Source organism: Schistocerca serialis, chromosome 6 (genome assembly GCF_023864345.2).
Source record: "Schistocerca serialis cubense isolate TAMUIC-IGC-003099 chromosome 6, iqSchSeri2.2, whole genome shotgun sequence".
NCBI lineage: Eukaryota > Metazoa > Arthropoda > Insecta > Orthoptera > Acrididae > Schistocerca > Schistocerca serialis.
The window spans coordinates 215777295-215797766 of NC_064643.1; the positions used below are offsets into that span (position 1 = coordinate 215777295).

The 20472-nt window shown below is 45.3% G+C and overlaps 1 protein-coding gene across 1 annotated transcript in view; it reads right to left on the bottom strand.

The window, feature by feature from the left end:
- Positions 1–20472, bottom strand: part of LOC126484766 (cytochrome P450 6k1-like) — a 58508-nt gene that overhangs the window by 22951 nt on the left and 15085 nt on the right. The window contains exons 3-4 of the mRNA XM_050108363.1: positions 9062–9300; positions 2391–2653 (exon numbers count right to left, since the gene is read on the bottom strand). Of these exons, the coding sequence (XP_049964320.1) occupies positions 2391–2653; positions 9062–9300 (502 nt within the window). The remainder of the gene's footprint in view (positions 1–2390; positions 2654–9061; positions 9301–20472) is intronic.

A 20472-nucleotide genomic window follows, 5' to 3' on the forward strand; every position in this document is an offset into this window, starting at 1 on the left:
GAACAGGACGGCAATCAGTGGATATGATGTACATGTACAGACAAACAAGTGATTAAAATTTCAAAAATTTGGATAATTTGTTCAAGAGAAAGAGCTTCACAAACTGAAGAAATCAATAACACGTTAACACGATGGTCCACCTTTAGCTCTTATACAGTAGTTATTCGGCTTGGCACTGGTTGACAGAGTTGTTGGATGTCTTCCGGAAGGATATCGTGCCAAATTCAGTCCAATTGGATCTTTAAATCGTCAAAATCACGAGATGGCTGGACGGCTCTGCCAATACTGCTGCAAACGTTCTCAATTGGGAGGAGATCCGGCGACCTTGCTGGCTAAGGTAGGGTTTGGCAAGCACGAAGACAAACAGCAGGAACTCTCCCAGTGTGCGGGCGGGCTTTATCTTGCTGAAATGTAAGCCCAGAATGGCTTACCATGGAGGGTAACGAAACGAGACGTAAAATATCGTCAGTCTACCGCTGTGCTGTAAGGGTACCGCGGATGACAACCAAAGGGGTCCTGCTACGAAAGCAAATGTCAACCCAGACCATCACTCCTGGTTGTCAGGCCGTATGACGAGCCACTGTCATTTTGGTATCTCACTGTTGTCTGCAATGACTCCAGCCACCTCTTCGTTGGTCATCAGGGCTCATCACTGAAGGCAATTCTACTCCATTCAAAGTGATTCCAGGCCGAAGATGTGCCTGCAGACACCCTGGACAGTGTTGGGGTACCAAGCTGATTGTCGCCTACCATACAGTCGGACAACCAGGAGCGATGGTCTGCGGTTCAATTTCTTTAATAGCATGATCCCTTTGCTTATCATTCGCAGAACCCGTACGTTATGGCGGTATATCAAAAAGATTTTACTCTCTGTTTTGTTACCTTTCATTACGATTCATCCTAGGCTTAAGTTTCAGCAAGATAATGCCCGGCCGCACACGGCAGGAGTTTCTACTGCTTGCCTTCGTGCTTGCCAAACGCTACATTGAAATGATAAGTAAATCAAGACCCCAAGCTGTCGACAGCCGTTGATATACATCAACTGGGACAGTTGAAAATGTGTTCCCCGACCGGGACTCGTACCCAGGATCTCCTGCTTACATGGCAGATGCTCTATCCATCTGAGCCACTGAGGGCACAGAGGATACTGCGACTGCACGGATTTATCCCTTGCACACTCCCCGTGAGACCCACATTGCAAACGTAATATCCGCATACTACATTCGTAGTGCCCCTGCCCATTACACTCATTACTCGTGGCAGACAATCTCACCGAGTCCTGTAAGAGTTCGGGCAATGCGTGTGCATCCAGCACAGAAGTAGAAGGTCATGTCCGAAAGAACAGATACCATCTTCGTATATTTAAGGCTAACCGGCCGTTGACCTTCTTCTTCTGTGCTGGATGCACAAGCATTGCTCGAACTCTTACGGGACTCTGTAAGATTGTCTGCCGCGAGCAATGAGTGTAGTGGGCAGGGGCACTACGAATGTAGTGTGTGGACACTAAGGTGGAAATGTGGGTCACACGGGGAGCATGCAAGGGATAAATCCGTACAGTCGCAGTACTCTCTGTGCACTCAGTGACTCAGATGGATAGAGCATCTGCCTTGTAAGCAGGAGATTCCGGGTTCGAGTCCCGGTCGGGGCGCACATTTTCAACTGTCCCCGTTGATGTATATCAACGTCTGTCGACAGCTTAGGGTATTGATTTAATTATCGTTTCATTCTAAGAGAGATGCAGGGTCACCGATGGCATCTGTTCTTTCGGACATGTCCGAAGGAACAGATACCATCTTCATAAACCCTACAGGGCCAGCAGGGTCGCCGGACCTCTACCCAGTTGAGAATGTTTGGAGCATTAGATGCCTGACCCTTTAACCAACTCGAGATTTTGACGATCTAACGCACCAGTTGGTCACAATTTGGTACGATATCCCTCAGGAGTACATCCAGCAACACTATCAATCAGTGCCAAGCCGAATAACTGGTTGTATAAGGGTCAGAGGTGGACCAACGTGTTATTGACTTACTCAGTTTGTGAAGCGCTTTGTTTTGAATAAATCACCCAGTTTTTATGGAAATTGTAACTATTTGTTATGTCTGTACATGTAAATCACATTTATCGATTTCCGACCCATTTGGATAGGTCCTTCGTGGTGCCTTGCTACTTTTTTTTTCTTCGAGTGTATTGCTTCCAGCTGTGTATATCTCGAGAAAAGATCGTGAACATAAAAGACAGACATGCCAGCTAACTCGGAAGCTTACCAGCAACGGTTCTCCCTGTGAACCATCCGCAATTGGAAGGAGGAAGGGGGAAAGTGACAGTTATACTTAATGTACTCCCCACCGGACACCAAAGGGTGGTTACGTCGGAGTATTAAGCTTCTTACTTGAGAAGCTTGCCCAGTGCTGGGGCGAGGAAGTGAGCGATAATGATGATCGTCTTGGCGAAGGACGGCTCGAAGATCTTGCGGCCCCACTGGCGGAACTCGGAGTCCGGGTTCTGCAGGCAGTTGGCGTTGATGCCGAAGGCGACGGAAGCGATGACGTCAGTGGTGTAGCGCGCCACCAGTTCGCGCATCTCTTCCGCCTCGCCCTTGGCTGCTGTCTTCTCCAGCACCGACACCAGCTCGCGGCCACAGTCTGTCATAGTCTGCAATCAGTTTCATGCGTGCGAAATTAAAAACACGGATTTTAGGGGAAAGAGGGTTGACAGTGAATAATAATGCGTGTGCTAAGATGATGCTGTTGTTGGTGTTGTGGTAATCAGTCCGAAGACCCATTTTATGCAGCTCACCACGCTACTCTATTCTGTGCAAGCCTCTTAATCTCCGAACAAGTATCCCTGGTCTTCTGCTACGATTTTTGATCCCCACAGTTCCTTCCATTACGAAACTGAGGATAGGTTCTCGCCGCAGGAGGTATCCTATCAACTGATCCTGTCTTTTGGTCAAATTGTGCCATAAGTATCTTTTTTCCCCATTCGATTCAGTACCTCCTCATCACTTACTCGATTTACCAATCTGATCTTTACCAGTCTTCTGTAGGACCACATTTCAAAAGCTTGTAGTCTCTTCATGTCTGAACTGCTTATTTGCTAAGCTAATTCCCTCAGCATCATCTGATTTACACCCTTAAAAAGAAAAAATTTTAAAAGCCACGAAGGAATTTACCAAATGGGACGGAAATTGGTAGATGTGAAGTACATGTATGGTGAATCAAATTATTACAATTTCAGAAAAATTGAATGATTTATTCAAGAGAAAGAGCTTCACAAAGTGAACAAGTCAGTAACACGTCAGTCCACCTCTGACCCTTATAAAACAGTTATTCGGCTTCGAATTGGTTGACAGAGATGCTGGATGTCCTTTTGTGGGGCTAGTACTAAATGCTCTCCAATTGGCGCATTAGATCGTCAACACTCCTAGCTGGCTGAAGGACCATCCCCAGAATGCTCCAAATGGTCTTAGTTGGGGTGAGATCTGGTGACCTTGCTGGCCACAGTAGGGTTTGGTAAGCACGAAAACATGAAGTAAAAATTCTCTCTGTGTGGGGACGTGAATTATTTTGCTGAAATGTAGGCCCATGATTGCCTGCTATGAAGGTCAACAAAACGGGTCGCAGAATATTGTCGACGAGTGCGGTAAGGCTGACACGAAGACCTCTTTGTACAGCATGTGATTCCCGCTTAGGAAGACCGCAACTTTGTAGAAACCACTGTTCCCATGCAGGCTGGTTCATAATAAAATCAACATTATGCGATTCTCACTCGTTTGACCTTTCTCCTCACATGCTGCTCCTAACCCATTACATTTGCGAACATTTCTATACGGCTATCTTGCATTCACAGCGTCAGATTTGCACCTGGTGGCCAAAATTGGAACTAATGGGTCGCACGTTAACTGATTAGCATATCTACCAACTTCCGCTGCCATACGATAATTACACCCCACACTGCACCTCCGTGAGTAGCTGCACTTTAACTGTAAAAACTTGGTACTAAGAGAATTCGTGGTTAGTCACGAGGCCAGCCAATAGGATTTAGGAGTGGATGAACTGAAGAAGATGTGACAAAACGGCAGCGGGGCGGTAATAACACAGCAATGGACCTCGCACAGCAGAGTGGTTTCAGAATGTGACATCACATATCGATACCATCCCAAGGGCGTCAATGTTGGCAACAGAATTGAAAGGTCGACAGCGGTCGTGCGGGATCTGAAGGATCCATTGGAGCACGCCGGGTGAGCCACGACGCCTCCAGCAGCTCTGTATCATGAATGCCCACTGCTGCCATGATATATAGGATAGCTGGCAGCAGCCTTGGAGCCACACCGCTAAATGATGTTATGCAGACGCCACCTAACCACAGCTTAGACACCACAGTTCGTGCTTTTGTTCAGAGAACCTCATTCTTGTCGTTATTGAGATGGCTGAGTCCAATTTCTTTCGTCATTATTTGTAATGAGTCTTTGTACGCTTGGAGAAATACGAGTTGAGAAAATCTTCCGTTTCCTGTGTTAACTTGCTCAGTCTAATCATTTCTGTTACTGTCCAGCTTTCGTTCGGCGATAGTTACCGCAACACACTGTAGCCCACCTCTACTAGCCGTTGTTTACAAAGCCGTACGCAACACAGAACATACAGTCCGGACATGCGCTGAGTTGTCCCTTCAGTTCATTGGCTATCGGGACGTCCTAGCACACGGTATTCTGACTCTCTTGGATAGTACCAGTGACACGTCCAGAACTTTGATGCTCTCGAGTTTTACTCATCTGAATACCCACTGCATTTGGAATTTTAGCGGTTTCCAAAAGTCGGGTCTTCAACGGATGGCTTTTGTGGGACCAGTCATGACGCCTGTGAAAATTGGGTCATTCCGTGAAACTCTTGACACTTGGGAACACTAGTAAGAAGTGAAAGTGCGATGAGATGAAGAACATTAATTCAGGATAAAACGAGAGTAATGATAAGTCATTAAGTCTAAGGAAGCTTCTTTCGGATTTGATTGCTTCGAGTGTTCAAGATTTACAACTATCGCTGCAATGATTAAAAGAGTAGTTGTTCTACAGGAGGCTCATCTAAACTTCAGAACTTTTCATGGGGCAATTTTAAGAAATGAATTTCAAAGGAAAGTCCCGCGAAAAATTTATGGGCCCGTGATAGTGACAGAGAGCTGGAGAGTAAGGTACAACCTTGAAATACAAGAGCTTATAAAAGAGAAGGATATAGGGAAATATGTAAAATCTCAAAGAATAGCTGGTTAGGGCATATGGAGAGGATGACAGAAGACAGGACGCCCAAACCATTAGCGGTAGGCAGATTGTCCTCCGTCAGAAGGCCGACCAAGAGCTAGATGGCTGGATAACGTGTTGGCTGACCTTATCACGACGGAGATGAGAGGATGGATGAGAAAAGCAGAGAAGAGAGCTGTGTGGAGGGTGATTGCTGAGGAGGCCAAGGCCTATCAAGGGCTGCAGGGCCAAAGAAGAAGTAGTTGAAGAATGGCGCTAATCTTAGTGAAGTGGGATTGTAAAGGCAAAGGCGAGTATGAGAGTGGCCTGAAATATTGTTAGGATAAAACTGATGTCTAATAAATGGTGACTATAACTGCAAATGTATTTCATCAGAATTACTGAATATAAAGCATGTGCTTCCTACAATTATGAAATTGCAGTATAATCAGTCTATGTTACAACAGAAATTTGGAAGCGACGCTTGGCACACGGTCACAGCTGTTATTTGAGGTTTTCATCAGGTGAGAACCAACAGCCATTTAGTACTTTAGAAAATTCATTTTCACTGTCAGCTATTTTATTTGACATATATGTCATCTACTGGTTTCGGTCATAGACCATCATCACTGGATATAAGGTAAAACAGATCAGTTAAAAACATACCTCATTTGACTTTTAAGCTGACATAACATCAGGGTTGTCACAGAGAAACCACCCAAACAACTATCGTTACCCTTGCTTCAAACACTAACGAACGTATGTTACAACGCTTAAAGTCAAATGTGTGGTGGGGTGGAAGTTTTTTCGCTCTCTGAATTTTCCTAGTTCAAACGAGAAAGGTTGATCACATCTATCCATATGAAGTTTGCACGGTCATTAATTACTATTAACCCTTTAACGCCGAGCGTCCCGAATTCGTGTCATACCATAGCGACGCTAATAAATGGAGCGCCATTGATGGTATTTGTAGATCAACACGAACCTAACACCGTCACTGACATGAGCTTCCCTCTCCTGAGCGTTTCGAATACTTCTAGAGCGACTTGCTGTTCGCGTGTTTGCACACGGCACAAACACGAGTAATTATTGTCATTGTTTACATCATTACAGCTAGATAAAGAGGAAAGTTCATTTCTGAAAATTATTTATATGTTCTATAGTATTTGTGACGTGATGCAAATCACATTTTGATTTATTAAACTAGTTGTAGGTGTAAGCTAATTCGAAAATACTGTTTGTGTAAAATATGTACCATTAGGCGTTTGTGAACCCCTGTGTGAGTGTGCAGGAGATGAAATCAACTGAAGTCAAAGCAGATCTTTCCGTTGATCTGTACCACCAGAATACTTCAGTGACCGATTGTGTTCATTATTTACATATGCATACTTAAATTCACTACAAGTTCCCGCCGGCCGGGGTGGCCGAGCGGTTCTAGGCGGTACAGTCTGGATCCGCGCGACCGCTACGGTCGCAGGTTCGAATCCTGCCTCGGGCATGGATGTGTGTGATGTCCTTAGGTTAGTTAGGTTTAATTAGTGCTAAGTCCTAGGGGACTGATGACCTTAGAGGTTAAGTCCCATAGTGCTCAGAGCCATTTGAACCATTTGCACTACAAGTTCCCAGTAAATCATGTTGTATTGTACGGCATCAACACTGTTTTGACTGATTACATTTCGTTTTTATTGCGTTATGCAAACTTAATGAATTGCCAATACCCTGAAGCTTTTCTTTTATTAGCAATGGATCCCTGGAGTTTTATGCTCCAGGAAATACAATTTAAGATTTCAAAGCTCCTGTACCAACTGAGGAGAGGGACTACGACAGTTTCAAAACTCTCAGTTACGAACAAAATGCTTTATAAGAATTCAAATCCAAAATAGCAGAGATACTCTCCAATCATCCCTACGCAAGAAGCATCAGCGTTCAACAAAACCGGTTCCAGATAAGTTTGCCTGGTCTGATGTAATATGTCATTGGCCTCACGTTACAGACACAAGGCAAAAATGTAAAAGACCAACTTGTAAAAACAGACAGCATTTGTGTGTAGCAAGTGTAATGTTCATCTGTCTCTAAACAAAACAATACACTGTTTCCGAGATTTTCACGAATTTTGTGAAATCGTACCGGGTGTTTCAAAAGGAATGGACTGATGACAAATCTCCATATCTACTGATAAAAACATACTATAAACACGGGAACAGTTGCAAAATACAAAATCTTGAAGTGTTAGCTATGCTATTACAAATGCTCTATGTGTCCTCTAGCAACAGCACGAACAATATCTAGACGATAGCTAAATTCTTCATAAACTGTACACAGTGTGTCTGCTTTTACAGAAGTTATGGCGGCTGTTATTCTCTTCACTTCTTCTACGTCTCGAGGTAAACGTGAGATGAACACACTTTCCTTCATGTATCCCCACAAGAAAAAATTCTCGTGTCTGGCGGTTTTGAAGGCCACGAAAGCGGAGCAGTGTCTCGGGGTCCCAAGCGCTCTAACCATGTTGAACTATCTTCAAATGCTGTAAAATTGTTTTTTTTCTACCCCTTCAGGAGGGCTCCGATGACTTCATTTTCCGACTGGATGGAGCTGCACAACATTGTCACAATAACGTACGTTACTTTCTCAATGACACTCTGCACCAAAGCTGGATAGGGGGCACGGGACTCCGAGACAATGCCCTGCATTCCTGGCGTCCAAGATCGCCAGACGTGACCCCATGCGATTTTTTTCTTGTGGTGATACGTGAAGGAAAGTGTGTTTATCTCCCCTTTACTTCGTGGCGTAGAAGAAGTGAAGGACAGACTAGCAGCCGCCACAGTTTCAGTGAAAGCAGGTACATTGTATAAAGTTATGACGAATTTTAGCGATCGTCTAGATGTTGTTCGTGCAGCTGCTGGTGGACGCTCAGAACATTTCTAACAGCATAGCTATAACTTTAAGATTTTGTGAGTATTTTGAAATTGATCCCATTTTTAGTATGTTTTTATCAATAAATATGGAATTTTGAAATCAGGTCATTCTCTTTGAATTTTTTTGGAAATTTATGCTAATTTCCTATGGGACCAAACCGCTGAGATCATCGGTCCCAAGACTTACATATTACTTAATCTAACTTAAACCATCTTACGCTAAGGGAAACACACACACCCAGGCCCGAGAGAGGACTCAAACCTCCGACGGGGCGAGCCGCACGAACCGTGGCAAGGCGCCCCACACCGCACGGCTACTCCGCGCGGCTCAGTCTCTTTGAAGCACCCTGTATTATACATAATCATTTAAAATGTATGCCTCCATGTATTCCTCATTTTTGATCATGTAAATCCTATCAATGTACCGTCGAAATGTTAAATTAAAAATATTTTACTAAATGATCTACGTGTTAATTTCTTGAATGCCTGTTGTAGCAAGTTTACGACATACCAAGTTGTACCTAACAGGTATAACTGACCTTATATACTCTATAACGCTTCATTAATGGTTACAAAGTATGATTTTTTTTTATTTTTTCATTCAAGTAGAAATTTATTTCGGTATTAAGTGGCTAATCTCTGTATAGTAAAGCCGGCCGAAGTGGCCGTGCGGTTAAAGGCGCTGCAGTCTGGAACCGCAAGACCGCTACGGTCGCAGGTTCGAATCCTGCCTCGGGCATGGATGTTTGTGATGTCCTTAGGTTAGTTAGGTTTAACTAGTTCTAAGTTCTAGGGGACTAATGACCTCAGCAGTTGAGTCCCATAGTGCTCAGAGCCATTTGAACCATCTGTATAGTAAACAGAATCTGAACGTCACTTTGAATCGAGAAACGCTCTAGCTTTAGGTAAACGTACAGAGAACATCATCTTGAGCTTCCCTGAAGTGAAGGTGGGAGTGAGCTTGACCCTCAGCCTCTTCCACTCGTTTCCAGTCAAGGCGAAGAGGTGCCTGTTGATGGGGTCCCTCTTGTCCATGGTGACACCGCGGTCTTGGAACGCCTGGAAGTCCTTCACCAGCACGGTTCGCACCAGGTCTGGGTCCCTGACAACCAGCGCTGGTCGCTGAAGAGCGTAGATGCCGACGATCTTTTTGCCTGAAAAGTACAATAGTTAGTAAACCGAGAAAATTAGTACTGTCACAGCAGGGAAAAGGACTAGGAGGAAAACAAATGACGGAGAGAAGAGGGAGTGATGCGCAGACAGAGCTGTGGTGTAAGCCTAGTAGAACGGGCGCTCTGCGGAAAGAAGCTGAGAGAGAAGCGAATTGTGACAGCGATGTGATGGGATATCAGTGGAAAACAGGGGCCTGTACGTTGCCCTGACGTCCTGGGGTAAGAAGCAAAAGATTTTTGCCAGACCGGGAATCGAATCCATACACCTGTCTTTCGTAAGTAGTAAGTACCGCGCTACGAAAGTTTCAACTTATCACTGGAATTTCTCTAACCTCAAGCTTAGTCGGGTCGATAAGGCGCGCTTGAGTAGCACAATTGGTACGAACGCTGTCCCCAACACTAGCGACACAGTTTACAGTCTGTAGCTTGCCTCAGATGTTCAGCACATCATACACTAATGCTCATAAATTAAGGGTAATGCTGATACACGGTAAAACAACGCTCTAGTGGGCGGTTTGTGGGTTTAAATCACCTCGGGGCGGCTGGAGGCTGGTCAAATACAGCAGACCGTAGCACGGGGCCTCCGTGTGCCAAAAAGTGTGATCTCAAGATTATGGCAACGATTCCAGCAGACAGGAAACGTGTCCAGGCGCTTCAGTACGGGACGTCCACAGTGTACAAAACCACAGAAAAGACCGATATCTCACCATCAGTGCCCACAGACGGCCACAGTGTACTGCAGGAAGCCTTGCTCGGGACTTTACTGCAGCCACTGGAGCAGTTGTCTCCAGGCACACAGTCTACAAACGACTGAACAGACATGGTTTATTTGCCTGCAAGTTGCATTCCACTGACCCCTAGTCACAGCAGAGCCTGTAAAGTCTGGTGTCAAGAACACAGTATATGGTCAATCGAACAGTGCTCCCAGGTTATGTTCACGGACGAGTCCACGTATAGTCTAAACAGTCATTCTCGCTGGGTTTTCATCTGGCGTGAACCAGGAACCAGATACCAACCCCTTAATGTCCTTGAAAGGGACCTGTATGGAGGTCGTGGTTTGATGGTGTGGGGTGGGATTATGATTCGTGGATGCACACCCTTGCATGTCTTTGACAGAAGAACTGTGACAGGTCAGGTGTATCTGAACGTAATTTTCCACCAGTATTTCTGCTTTTTCAGGGGTGCAGTGGGTCCCACCTTCCTCCTGATGGATGATAACGCACAGCCCCACCGAGCTGCTATCGTGGAGGTGGAGGAGTACCTTGAAACAGAAGATATCAGGTGAATGTTCTCCAGACCTAAACCCCATCGAGTACGTCTGGGATGCTCTCGGTCGGCGTATCGCTGCACGTCTTCAAACCCCTAGGACACTTCAGGAGCTCCGACAGGCACTGGTGCAAGAATGGGAGACTGTACCCCAGCAGCTGCTCGACCACCTGATCCAGAGTATGACAACCCGTTGTGCGGCCTGTGTACGTGTGCATGGTGATCATATCCCATATTAATGTCAGGATACATGCGCAGGAAACAGTAGCGTTTTGTAGCACATGTGTTTCGGGACGGTTATTACCAATGCCGTGAACTTACTGGTCTGTGTCGTGTGTGTTCCCTATGTACGTATGTTTTTAGCACCAGCTTTGTGTAGTGCCACGTTGTGTGGCACTACATTCTGCAATTATCCTTAATTTATGAACATAAGTGTATATTCGCTAATTCATCCTGGTTCGAGAGTTAGCTACAAACTGTATCAATTACTGCCTATATTATAAATATGGCTGCAGTGAGCCTAAGTTGAATAGTACACCAGAGAAGTGCTTTTAATTGTCCGTCGATGCTGCTGTACTACCACTACAGCCTGTCTCATTGTTCGTGAAATTCAATTTTTATTTGTCACCCTCTAGAGACGATTGCAGAGCGGTTTCAGCCAGGCAGATGTGCCTTATCCAAGACTGCTGCAGAAGCTTCAATTTTTTTGCAGCCTCAGCTGTATGAGCTGCAACAGGCCTCGATAGAGAGAAGTCAGTCAGGGAGATTCCTCTCTGGTCATATGATAACTCTCGGTAGCATTAAGGTGGACCCATACTGAAAAACAACGGTAAGGGACTTCGTCATCAAACGGTGGTGTGTTCAGAGGAGGCGGAACGTCAACCTAGCTTCATATCGCTTAGCCCAGTAGTGAACGATGAAGTGAGCTTATGCGAAATCGCCCGTCTTATAAAATGACGGAATATAGCACCAACTTAAAGAAATAGCAATGGTACTGCAGTTCATATTGGATATTCTCGACAAAGGTCGTCTGAAAAATTATACTGACTGCCAAATAACTGAAAGAGCAGAAAAATTATTGCAGAAACATTTAAAAACACCAGAATTCCGTTTCTCGCGAAAACTTATATGTACAAACACAACAAAGGAACATATAACGCCTTTTTTGGGTTCCTTACCTCAATCAGTAAAAACGGAACCCATATGGGATCACATTGTTGTCTACCCCTGTCGTTATATCTGTTTATTTACACGTCAAGTTTCGTAGGACCAAATTGAGGAACAAATCTCCAAGGTCATGGAACATGTCAGTAGATGAGATTAGAACACAAAAGTAATAACAGATAAAAATAAAATGTTTATGAAGCCGAAAAAAGTCAATCCATAAGATTGTCGTGAATGTTGGCCTGCCTTTGTTAGTAATACATTCCAGCAAATTAAATATATTTTATATCACCAGACTCTTTCAGGATACTCATACTTTCAGTATAATATTGACCACATCTTTCAGTTTTGTATCCAATGAATTTTCTCGTCACTATACGCCAATAAAACATTGTCATTCATGGATGTTTATCGACTGTTTATAGCTTTCAGTGTAGATGTGATGTTCCCATGTACTCTCATTACATCTATATTCGAGTAATCACAATGAAACTTATATATTTCAGATCTTGAACACAAAGGGGATACATCTGTGGAACTTCCCAGATTTAGAATTTTTGTAAGAGATCGTACATACACACCAGTATAATAGACAGCACTTAGACAACCTTGTTTCACTGTATAAGATTTAAAATTTCCTGCCTTGTTTCTTGGATCAGATGATTTTATAATATTACTTCCCATTTCACTATTCTCACGATGAATCTTCTGTGCCTTCTTGCAGTTTGAAGACATTGTGGAGCCATAAGGTATAATCCCAGTGACTAATGGTTCACCAGTCATTGAAATGTCCATTGTTTTTGACGAAGGAAAAACAATAGCGGAACAAAACATCAAAACTATACGGATATGAATCACTTAAAAATATATTGTACTAATGAATAAAGACCGATAGCTTAAATGGGGAAAAACGAAACGCTACTCCGTGACAATAAGGCAATATTTATCGGACCCCCGAGACTACCTTTGTCCATATTCGTGGTGCCGAAAGGATCATAAGCGAGGACTGTTTTCCCGGTCCCCATCTCCCCTCTCCCACAGTGGCGCGCGGCGCGAGGAATTCTGCCACAACAACAATGGCACGTGACCTGTCGCAGATGCGTGTCGCGCCACCATTACGCTGCTCCCAGTTTGTGCAAACGCACTTGAATCTGTTAGATTAGAAAATGCGCGCTACCCTGCACTGCATCACACGCTCTATATAAGACTCAATTTACGCATAGCGTTAAACGCGACGTTCCAGACCGCCGCCTTCAAATGGGGCGCGCGCCACAATCAAGCTCTTCCTTCCGCTGCAACGCGGCGAGCGAGGAAAGCAGCCTCCAGATTTCGCACGGAAGTAACATATACTCTGGGATGCCTCTTACGAAACTATCATTTTGAAACGTAGTGCACTGAAGTGCCAAAGAAACTGGTAAAGGTATGCGTATTCAAATACAGACATACGTAAACAGGCAGAATACGGCGCTGCGGTCGGCAACGCCAACGCAGTCTGACGCAGTTGTCAGATCCGTTACTGCTGCTTCAATGGCAGGTAATCAAGGTTTAAGTGGGTTTGAAAGTGGTGTTATAGGTCGCGCACGAGCGATGGGACACAGCATCTCCGAAATAGCGATGAAGTGTGGACTTTCCCGCACGATCATTTTACGAGTGTACCGTCAATATCAGAAATCTGCTAAAACATCAAATCTCCGACATAGCTGCGGCCGGAAAAAGGTCCTGCAAGAACGGGACCAACGACGACTGAAGAGAATCGTTCAACTTGATGGAGGTGCAACTCTTCCGCAAATTGCTGCAGATTTTAATGCTGGGCTCTCAACAAGTGTCAGCGTGCCAACCATTCAACGAAACATCATCGATGTGGGCTTTCGTGGTCGAAGCCTTACTCGTGTACCCTTTATATCTGCACGAAACAGAGCTTTACGCCTCGTCTGGGCCCGTCAACACCGACACTGGACTGTTGATGACTGAAAACACGTTGCCTTGTCGGACGAGTCTCGTCTCAAATTGCATCGAGCGGATGGACGTGTAGGGGTATGTAGACAACCCCATGAACCCATGGATCCTGCATGTCAGCAGGGTGCTGTCAAAGCTGGTGGAGGCTCTGTAATGGTGTGGGAAGAGTGCAGATGGAGTGATATGGGACCCTGATACGTCTAGATACGACTCTGACGGGTGACACGTACGCAAGCATCCTGTCTGGTCACCTGCGTCCAGTCATGTCTATTGTGCATTCCGACGGACTTGGACAATTCCAGCAGGACAATGCGACACCGCTTATGTCCAAAATTGCAACAGAGTGGCTCCAGGAACACTCTTCTGAGTTTAATCACTTCCGCTTTCCACCAGAGTCCCCAGACATGAACATTATTGAGCATATCTGGGATGCCTTGCAAAGTGCTGTTCAGAAGAAATCTCCACCCCCTCGTACTCTTACGGATTTATGGACATCCCTGCACTACTCTTGGTGTCAGTTCTCTCCATCAGTACTTCTGACATTAGTCGAGTCCATGACACGTCGTGTTGCGGCAGTTTTGTGCGCTCGCGGGGGCCCTGAACGATATTAGGCAAGTGTACCTGCTTCTTTGACTATTCAGCGTACTTACCTGTAGCAAAGAACGTATAATAAACTAAATTTGTTGCAATGAACGCAATGAGAAGAAGGAAAATGGCCACTGTTGAGAATACCCTTACGCTAGCAACAATCATGAATAGAAGACAATCAACGCAAACTGTTGCTATTCCTCGGAGGACTGTTTAGTGCAAAAATTATGTGACCAATCCATAAACGACTGGCACGCAGTCACATAATATTCCGTAAAACGAATCATTCCACATCATTACGATATACTGTAGAAAGTGACCTGTGGAAGTCAATTAATTCTTATCCAGATAGCCACGCAAGAAGTTGTCATGTTTTGTCGTTCTCTGTCTACCAGTCTATCCCCATTCCGCTACATGTGGCAACGCTGAATGCCGACCTCAAGGCGTCTCGTGTAATGTGCGGCGGACACGGGGAGCTGGCAGTTGGGCTAGGCTGTCCTGCCGCTGACTCTCCGCCTCCCCACCCCCCTCCCCCCTCCCCCCCCCCTCCCCAGCTCCAGGCCCCCCCAGTTGGATTTCCACGAAATTGACAGACAGCGACGAGTTCTGGCTCTCGGTCAGCGGTGCACCATTCCAGTGACCACTACCCTCTGAGTATGAGGGGCGTTCAGTAACTAATGCAACGCATTCTTTTTTTCTAAAAGCAAGTTTGTTTTATCCAGGGTTCCAATACACTATATTATTCCCCATTGTCTTCTCTGCAAAACTCTATTTTTCAACATAACCTCTCTTCAATGCGATGGCCTTACGCCACGTTACAGGGAGGGGCCGTACGCCTGCATGTATTAGTCGACGTCGGAGCCAGCGTCTTACTACATCAATAACCTCCCATCATACACGTACTGCTCCCCGCAGAGTGCATCCTTCACTGGGCCAAACAGATGAAAGGCGGTAGGTGTGAGATCCGGGCTACAGGGTGGATGAGGAAGAACAGTGCAATGAAGTTTTGGTTTTGTGAGCTCCTCTCTGGTGTGCTCCTCTCTGGTGTATGAGGCCTTGGGTTGCCATGGATAGGGAGAAGTTCTTTTCCATTTTTGTGGCGACGAACACGCTGCACTCGTTTCTTAAATTTCCTGAGGGTAGCACGAATGGTTCAAATGGCTCTGAGGTCACCAGTCCCCTAGACTAAGAACTACTTAAACCTAACTAACCTAAGGACATCACACACATCCATGGCCGAGGCAGGATTCGAACCTGCGACCGTAGCAGCAGCGTGGTTCCGGACTGAAGCGCCTAGAACCGCTCGGCCACAACGGCCAGCTGAGGGTAGCACAGTAAACATTAGAGTTGATCGTTTCATCGTGAGGGAGGGCATCAAACGGAATAACCCTACAAAGTCCGAGAAGACTATTCCCACGAGTTCACCAGGTGTAATAATGTCGTGTGACGAGGGCCTCCCGGTGGGTAGACTGCTCGCCTGGTGCAGGTCTTTCGATTTGACGCCACTTCGGCGACTTGCGCGTCGATGTGGATGAAATGATGATCATTGGGACAACACAACACCCAGTTCCTGAGCGGAGAAAATCTCCGACCCAGCCGGGAATCGTCGAACCCGGGCCCTTAGGATTGACAGTCTGTCGCGCTGACCACTCAGCTACCCGGGGCGGACAGTTCACCAGGTGAAGGTACGGCTTTGAACTTTTTCTTCGGAGGAGAAGAGTATGCTACCACTTGCATACCGTTTTGTTTTCGGTTCCAAGTGATGAACCCATTTTTCATCGCCAGTGACGATGTACGAGAAAAAATTGTCATGATCGGCCTCGTAACGCCCAAGCAGTTCCGCACGGGTCGCCCTTCGTTGCTCTTGGAGACGAACCCAACGGACACTCACCTTTGAGTAACCCAACTGGTGAACAAGTGTGACAACACTATCAACGATGGTGGTTCGCGCGTGTCCAAGCACATTGTTGACAATTCCAAGCGACAGTTGCGCTACGCGCGTGCGCCTGCTTTCCGCTCGAAGAAAGCGTATATACTGCAAATTATGTCTCTCCCTTGCTTATGCGGAATGCATCACTTACCACCACCATCAGCAATGACAACTCGCAACAAATGGAATAAAAATCCACTAGACAACTCGATACGAACACGTTTAAAGCTCGCATTAGCTACGGTATTCAGAACAGACCGCTCACAGCACTATTGAATGCTCATTGGCTGTCGGAGGGTGAGTGACGTAGATGTGCAGAACAAGCCTAAACTGGACCGCCAACTATAGCTGAGCAGCGAAGTGTCTGATTGTGATCGTCGATCACCTCGAATCACAGTGTCTGCACGTTCCAGCATTGCAGGGTGTTACAGCTGATTGTGGTCGGGCGGCACGCGAGAAGTCGAACAGATTTGCGCAACCTTGTTGCGACGATGACAGACGCCCCGCCCAACGACTCACCATGCTTTTGTTCACTATCAGGCCCCCTAGATATTCTGCAAGGGCCTACGAATATTTGCGACACTCTGGTTTTCCGCGAAAAGAAACTCAATGACTGCTCTCTACTTGGAACGCACCTCAGTTACACAGCATTTCGAATACTACGTATAGCGCCGCCAACCATCGCAACTTTGTGAAACTTTACGGGCTGAAGTAAGAATAATCCACATTGTCCCCAAATAAATACCACATTTTTTCAACCGAAATTGGCTGAGAAAATAAACGTGTTGCATTACTTATTGAACGCCCCTAGTAATTTGACGAGGACTACGGTTAACGTTGGCGAAGGAAAGAGCATCTGCTATAATACACTACTGACCATTAAAATTGCTACATAAAGAAGAAATGCAGATGATAAACGGGTTTTCATTGAACAAATATATTATACTAGAACTGACATGTGATTACATTTTCACGCAATTTGGGTGCACAGATCCTGAAAAATCAGTACCCGGAACAACCATCTCTGGCCGTAGTAAACAGAGCTTGGATGGCGTGTACAGGTACAGCAGCCAAAGCAGCTTCAACACGATACCACAGTTCATCAAGAGCACTGACTGGCGTATTGTGACGAGCCAGTTGCTCGGCCACCATCGACCAGACGTTTTCAATTGGTGAGATATCTGGAGAATGTGTTGGCCAGGGCAGCAGTCGAACATTTTCTGTATCCAGAAAGGTCCGTACAGGACCTAAAACATGCGGTAGTGCATTATCCTGCTGAAATGTAGGGTTTCGCAGGGATCGAATGTAGAGCCACGGGTTGTAACACATCTTAAATGTAACATCCACTGTTCAAAGTGCCGTCAATGCGACCAAGAGGTGACCGAGACGTGTAACCAGTGGCACCCCATACCATCACACCGGGTGATACGCCAGTATGACGATGACAAATACACGCTTCCAATGTGCGTTCACCGCGATGTCGCCAAACGCGGATGCGACCGTTATGATGCTGTAAACAGAACCTGGATTCATCCGAAAAAATTACGTTTTGCCAGTCGTGCACCCAGGTTCGTTGTTGAGTAAACCATTGCGGGCGCTCCTGTCTGTGGTGCAGCGTCAAGGGTAACCGCAGCCATGGTCTCTGAGCTGATAGTCCATGCTGCTGCAAACGTCATCGAACTGTTCGTGCAGATGGTTGTTGTCTTGCAAACGTCCCCATCTGTTGACTCAGGGATCGAGACGTGACTGGACGATCCGTTACAGCCATGCACATAAGATGCCTGTCATCTCGACTGCTAGTGATACGAGGCCGTTGGGATGCAGCACGGCGTTCCGTACTACCCTCCTGAACGCACCAATTCCATATTCTGCTAACAGTCATTGGATCTCGACCAACGCGAGCAGCAATGTCGCGATACGATAAACCGCAATCGCGATAGGCTACAATCCGACCTTTATCGAACTCGGAAACGTTATGGTACGCATTTCTCCTCCTTACCCGAGTCATCACAACAACGTTTCACCAGGCAACGCCGGTCAACTGCTGTTTGTGTATGAGAAATCGGTTGGAAACTTTCCTCATGTCAGCACGTTGTAGGTGTCGCCACCGGCGCCAGCCTTGTGTGAATGCTCTGAAAAGCTAATCATTTGCATATCACAGCATCTTCTTCCTGTCGGTTAAATTTCGCGTCTGTAGCACATCATCTTCGTGCTGTAGCAATTTTAATTACCAGTAGTGCATGTCCATTTGAAATGAGGTAGACTTTTTCATATTACTTTTTGGCATCTACATACCGTGAAACATTTGATCGATGTTATTCCTAAACTATTTTTTGTTTTCCATGGCAGATTCCCAATCTCTTTTCATTCTGATGTTCACGTTTAATATATGAAAACAAATCAAAGAGCAGTGTGCACTATTATCTTTCACTGTCAAACATTTAATAAAAAGCGATCGAACTGTTGTATATGAGTGATGCGCTTCCCATCAAAATTTTGCTATCTCCTCCCACAACATCGTTTTAGTAGAGCCGGCTCTAACGAAAAGAACCAAAAAGTTGCGTTCATAACGTAAAAAAAAGAGTATCCTACCTGGCGATAGAACTATTATGCGCGTCAGCTGGCTGCACTGTCCCCATCTATCAGTTGCAAGGATCACAAGACTCCCACAACACTTACTGAAAGCCATGGGTGTCTAACGGTAGAAACATAGGGATGCTGCAATATAAACCTCAACGTTGTCGTGTGTGTTATTCGTTTGGTAGTGGTAGACAAGCGATGCAACCGTGCCAAGCCCAAATACCGGTGTCTCACATTTTTTCTGTTCGATGAAGCTATGCCAGTACTCTCCAGTAACAACGAATAAATGACCTTTCGACCAGTACTCTAACATGATAAAGGAGCGGGCAAAACTCGTCCGGGGCGACAAAATTTAGGGGCGCCACTTTGGCTGTAAATGTGACAAAAATGCTGGCCTGCGTGGCCGTGCGGTTCTAGGCGCTTCAGTACGGAACCGCGTGACCACTACAGTCGCAGGTTCGAATCCTGCCTCGGGCATGGATCTGTGTTATGTCCTTAGGTTAGTTCGGTTTAAGTAGTTCTAAGTTCTAGGGGACTGATGACCACCGATGTTAAGTCCCATAGTGCTCAGAGCCATTTGAACCATTTTTTGTGACAAAAATATCGACGTCTTAAGATCCAATAACAGAAAAGTATTAGTGCATACAAACATAAAATGTAAACTGTAGTCATGCGAGTGGTTCCCGACTCATTGGTTATTTAAATTTTCATTATTACGATAACGTCTCCCACTACGCGATCGAAAGCGCCCATCTGATCTTCACCGCTCCCTGTTGTGGCGAAGTTTCTCAGCTCGCTGAGAGAAAGCATTGTCGCAGTTGTGTGGCTTATTGTTATTTTGCTTGCGGTAAAGCGAGTGGAAACCATGCGCCATTCGCGGGGTGCGGAACCCTCACGCCGGCAGTCCTAACCGCCCTTTGCTTGTTTCTTTTTTTTTCTTTTTTTTTTTTCTTTTTTTTTTTTTTTTTTTTTTTTTTTTAAGTAGGTACATCTATAACTGAGCTTTTTTTAGTTTGAGATATACTAGTTTATCGCATATCGATTATCGAATGTCAACAGCATATGAAAAGTATTTTGTGTAGGCCGTAAATATTTTTATGCCGATTAACAAAATCTAACATGGTTCTAGCTTGTTTAGAACAAGGATAAATTTTTATTTTTTATAGTTTCCATTCCTTAATTTGAATTACGTGCATGGCTTTTCCAGAATGTCTAGCAGTCAAAGAAGGCTGGAAAAGGAAGCTGAAAGGCAAAACGCAAGCTGATACGTCAACAATTATATTCAAAGTTATACCAAAACACATGAGGAGACAGACCGTACATAAAACATCAATTATGGGCATAAAAGAAAATACGGGATCATCAAAGGATGACAATGACAACCAAACTACGATGCTTCTGAATCAACTGGAACTGACTACACTCTGATTCTCATCAGCAGATGAAATCATCAAAAAAATTGACACCAACTTGGCACCCACAAAATGCGTTCTACGAACTTTGAGTACAGCTCCACATCTGTGATAAAGAATTTTAGGAGACATCAAAGTAAGTCTTTTAGTGAGACAAGGTCCAGCTAAACCATTGCATAATCACCAGTTTCCTACCAGTGACACTGGACAATTAAGAGTAAATTGAGAGCAAGTTTCATGACAGTGTCTAATGCTTTT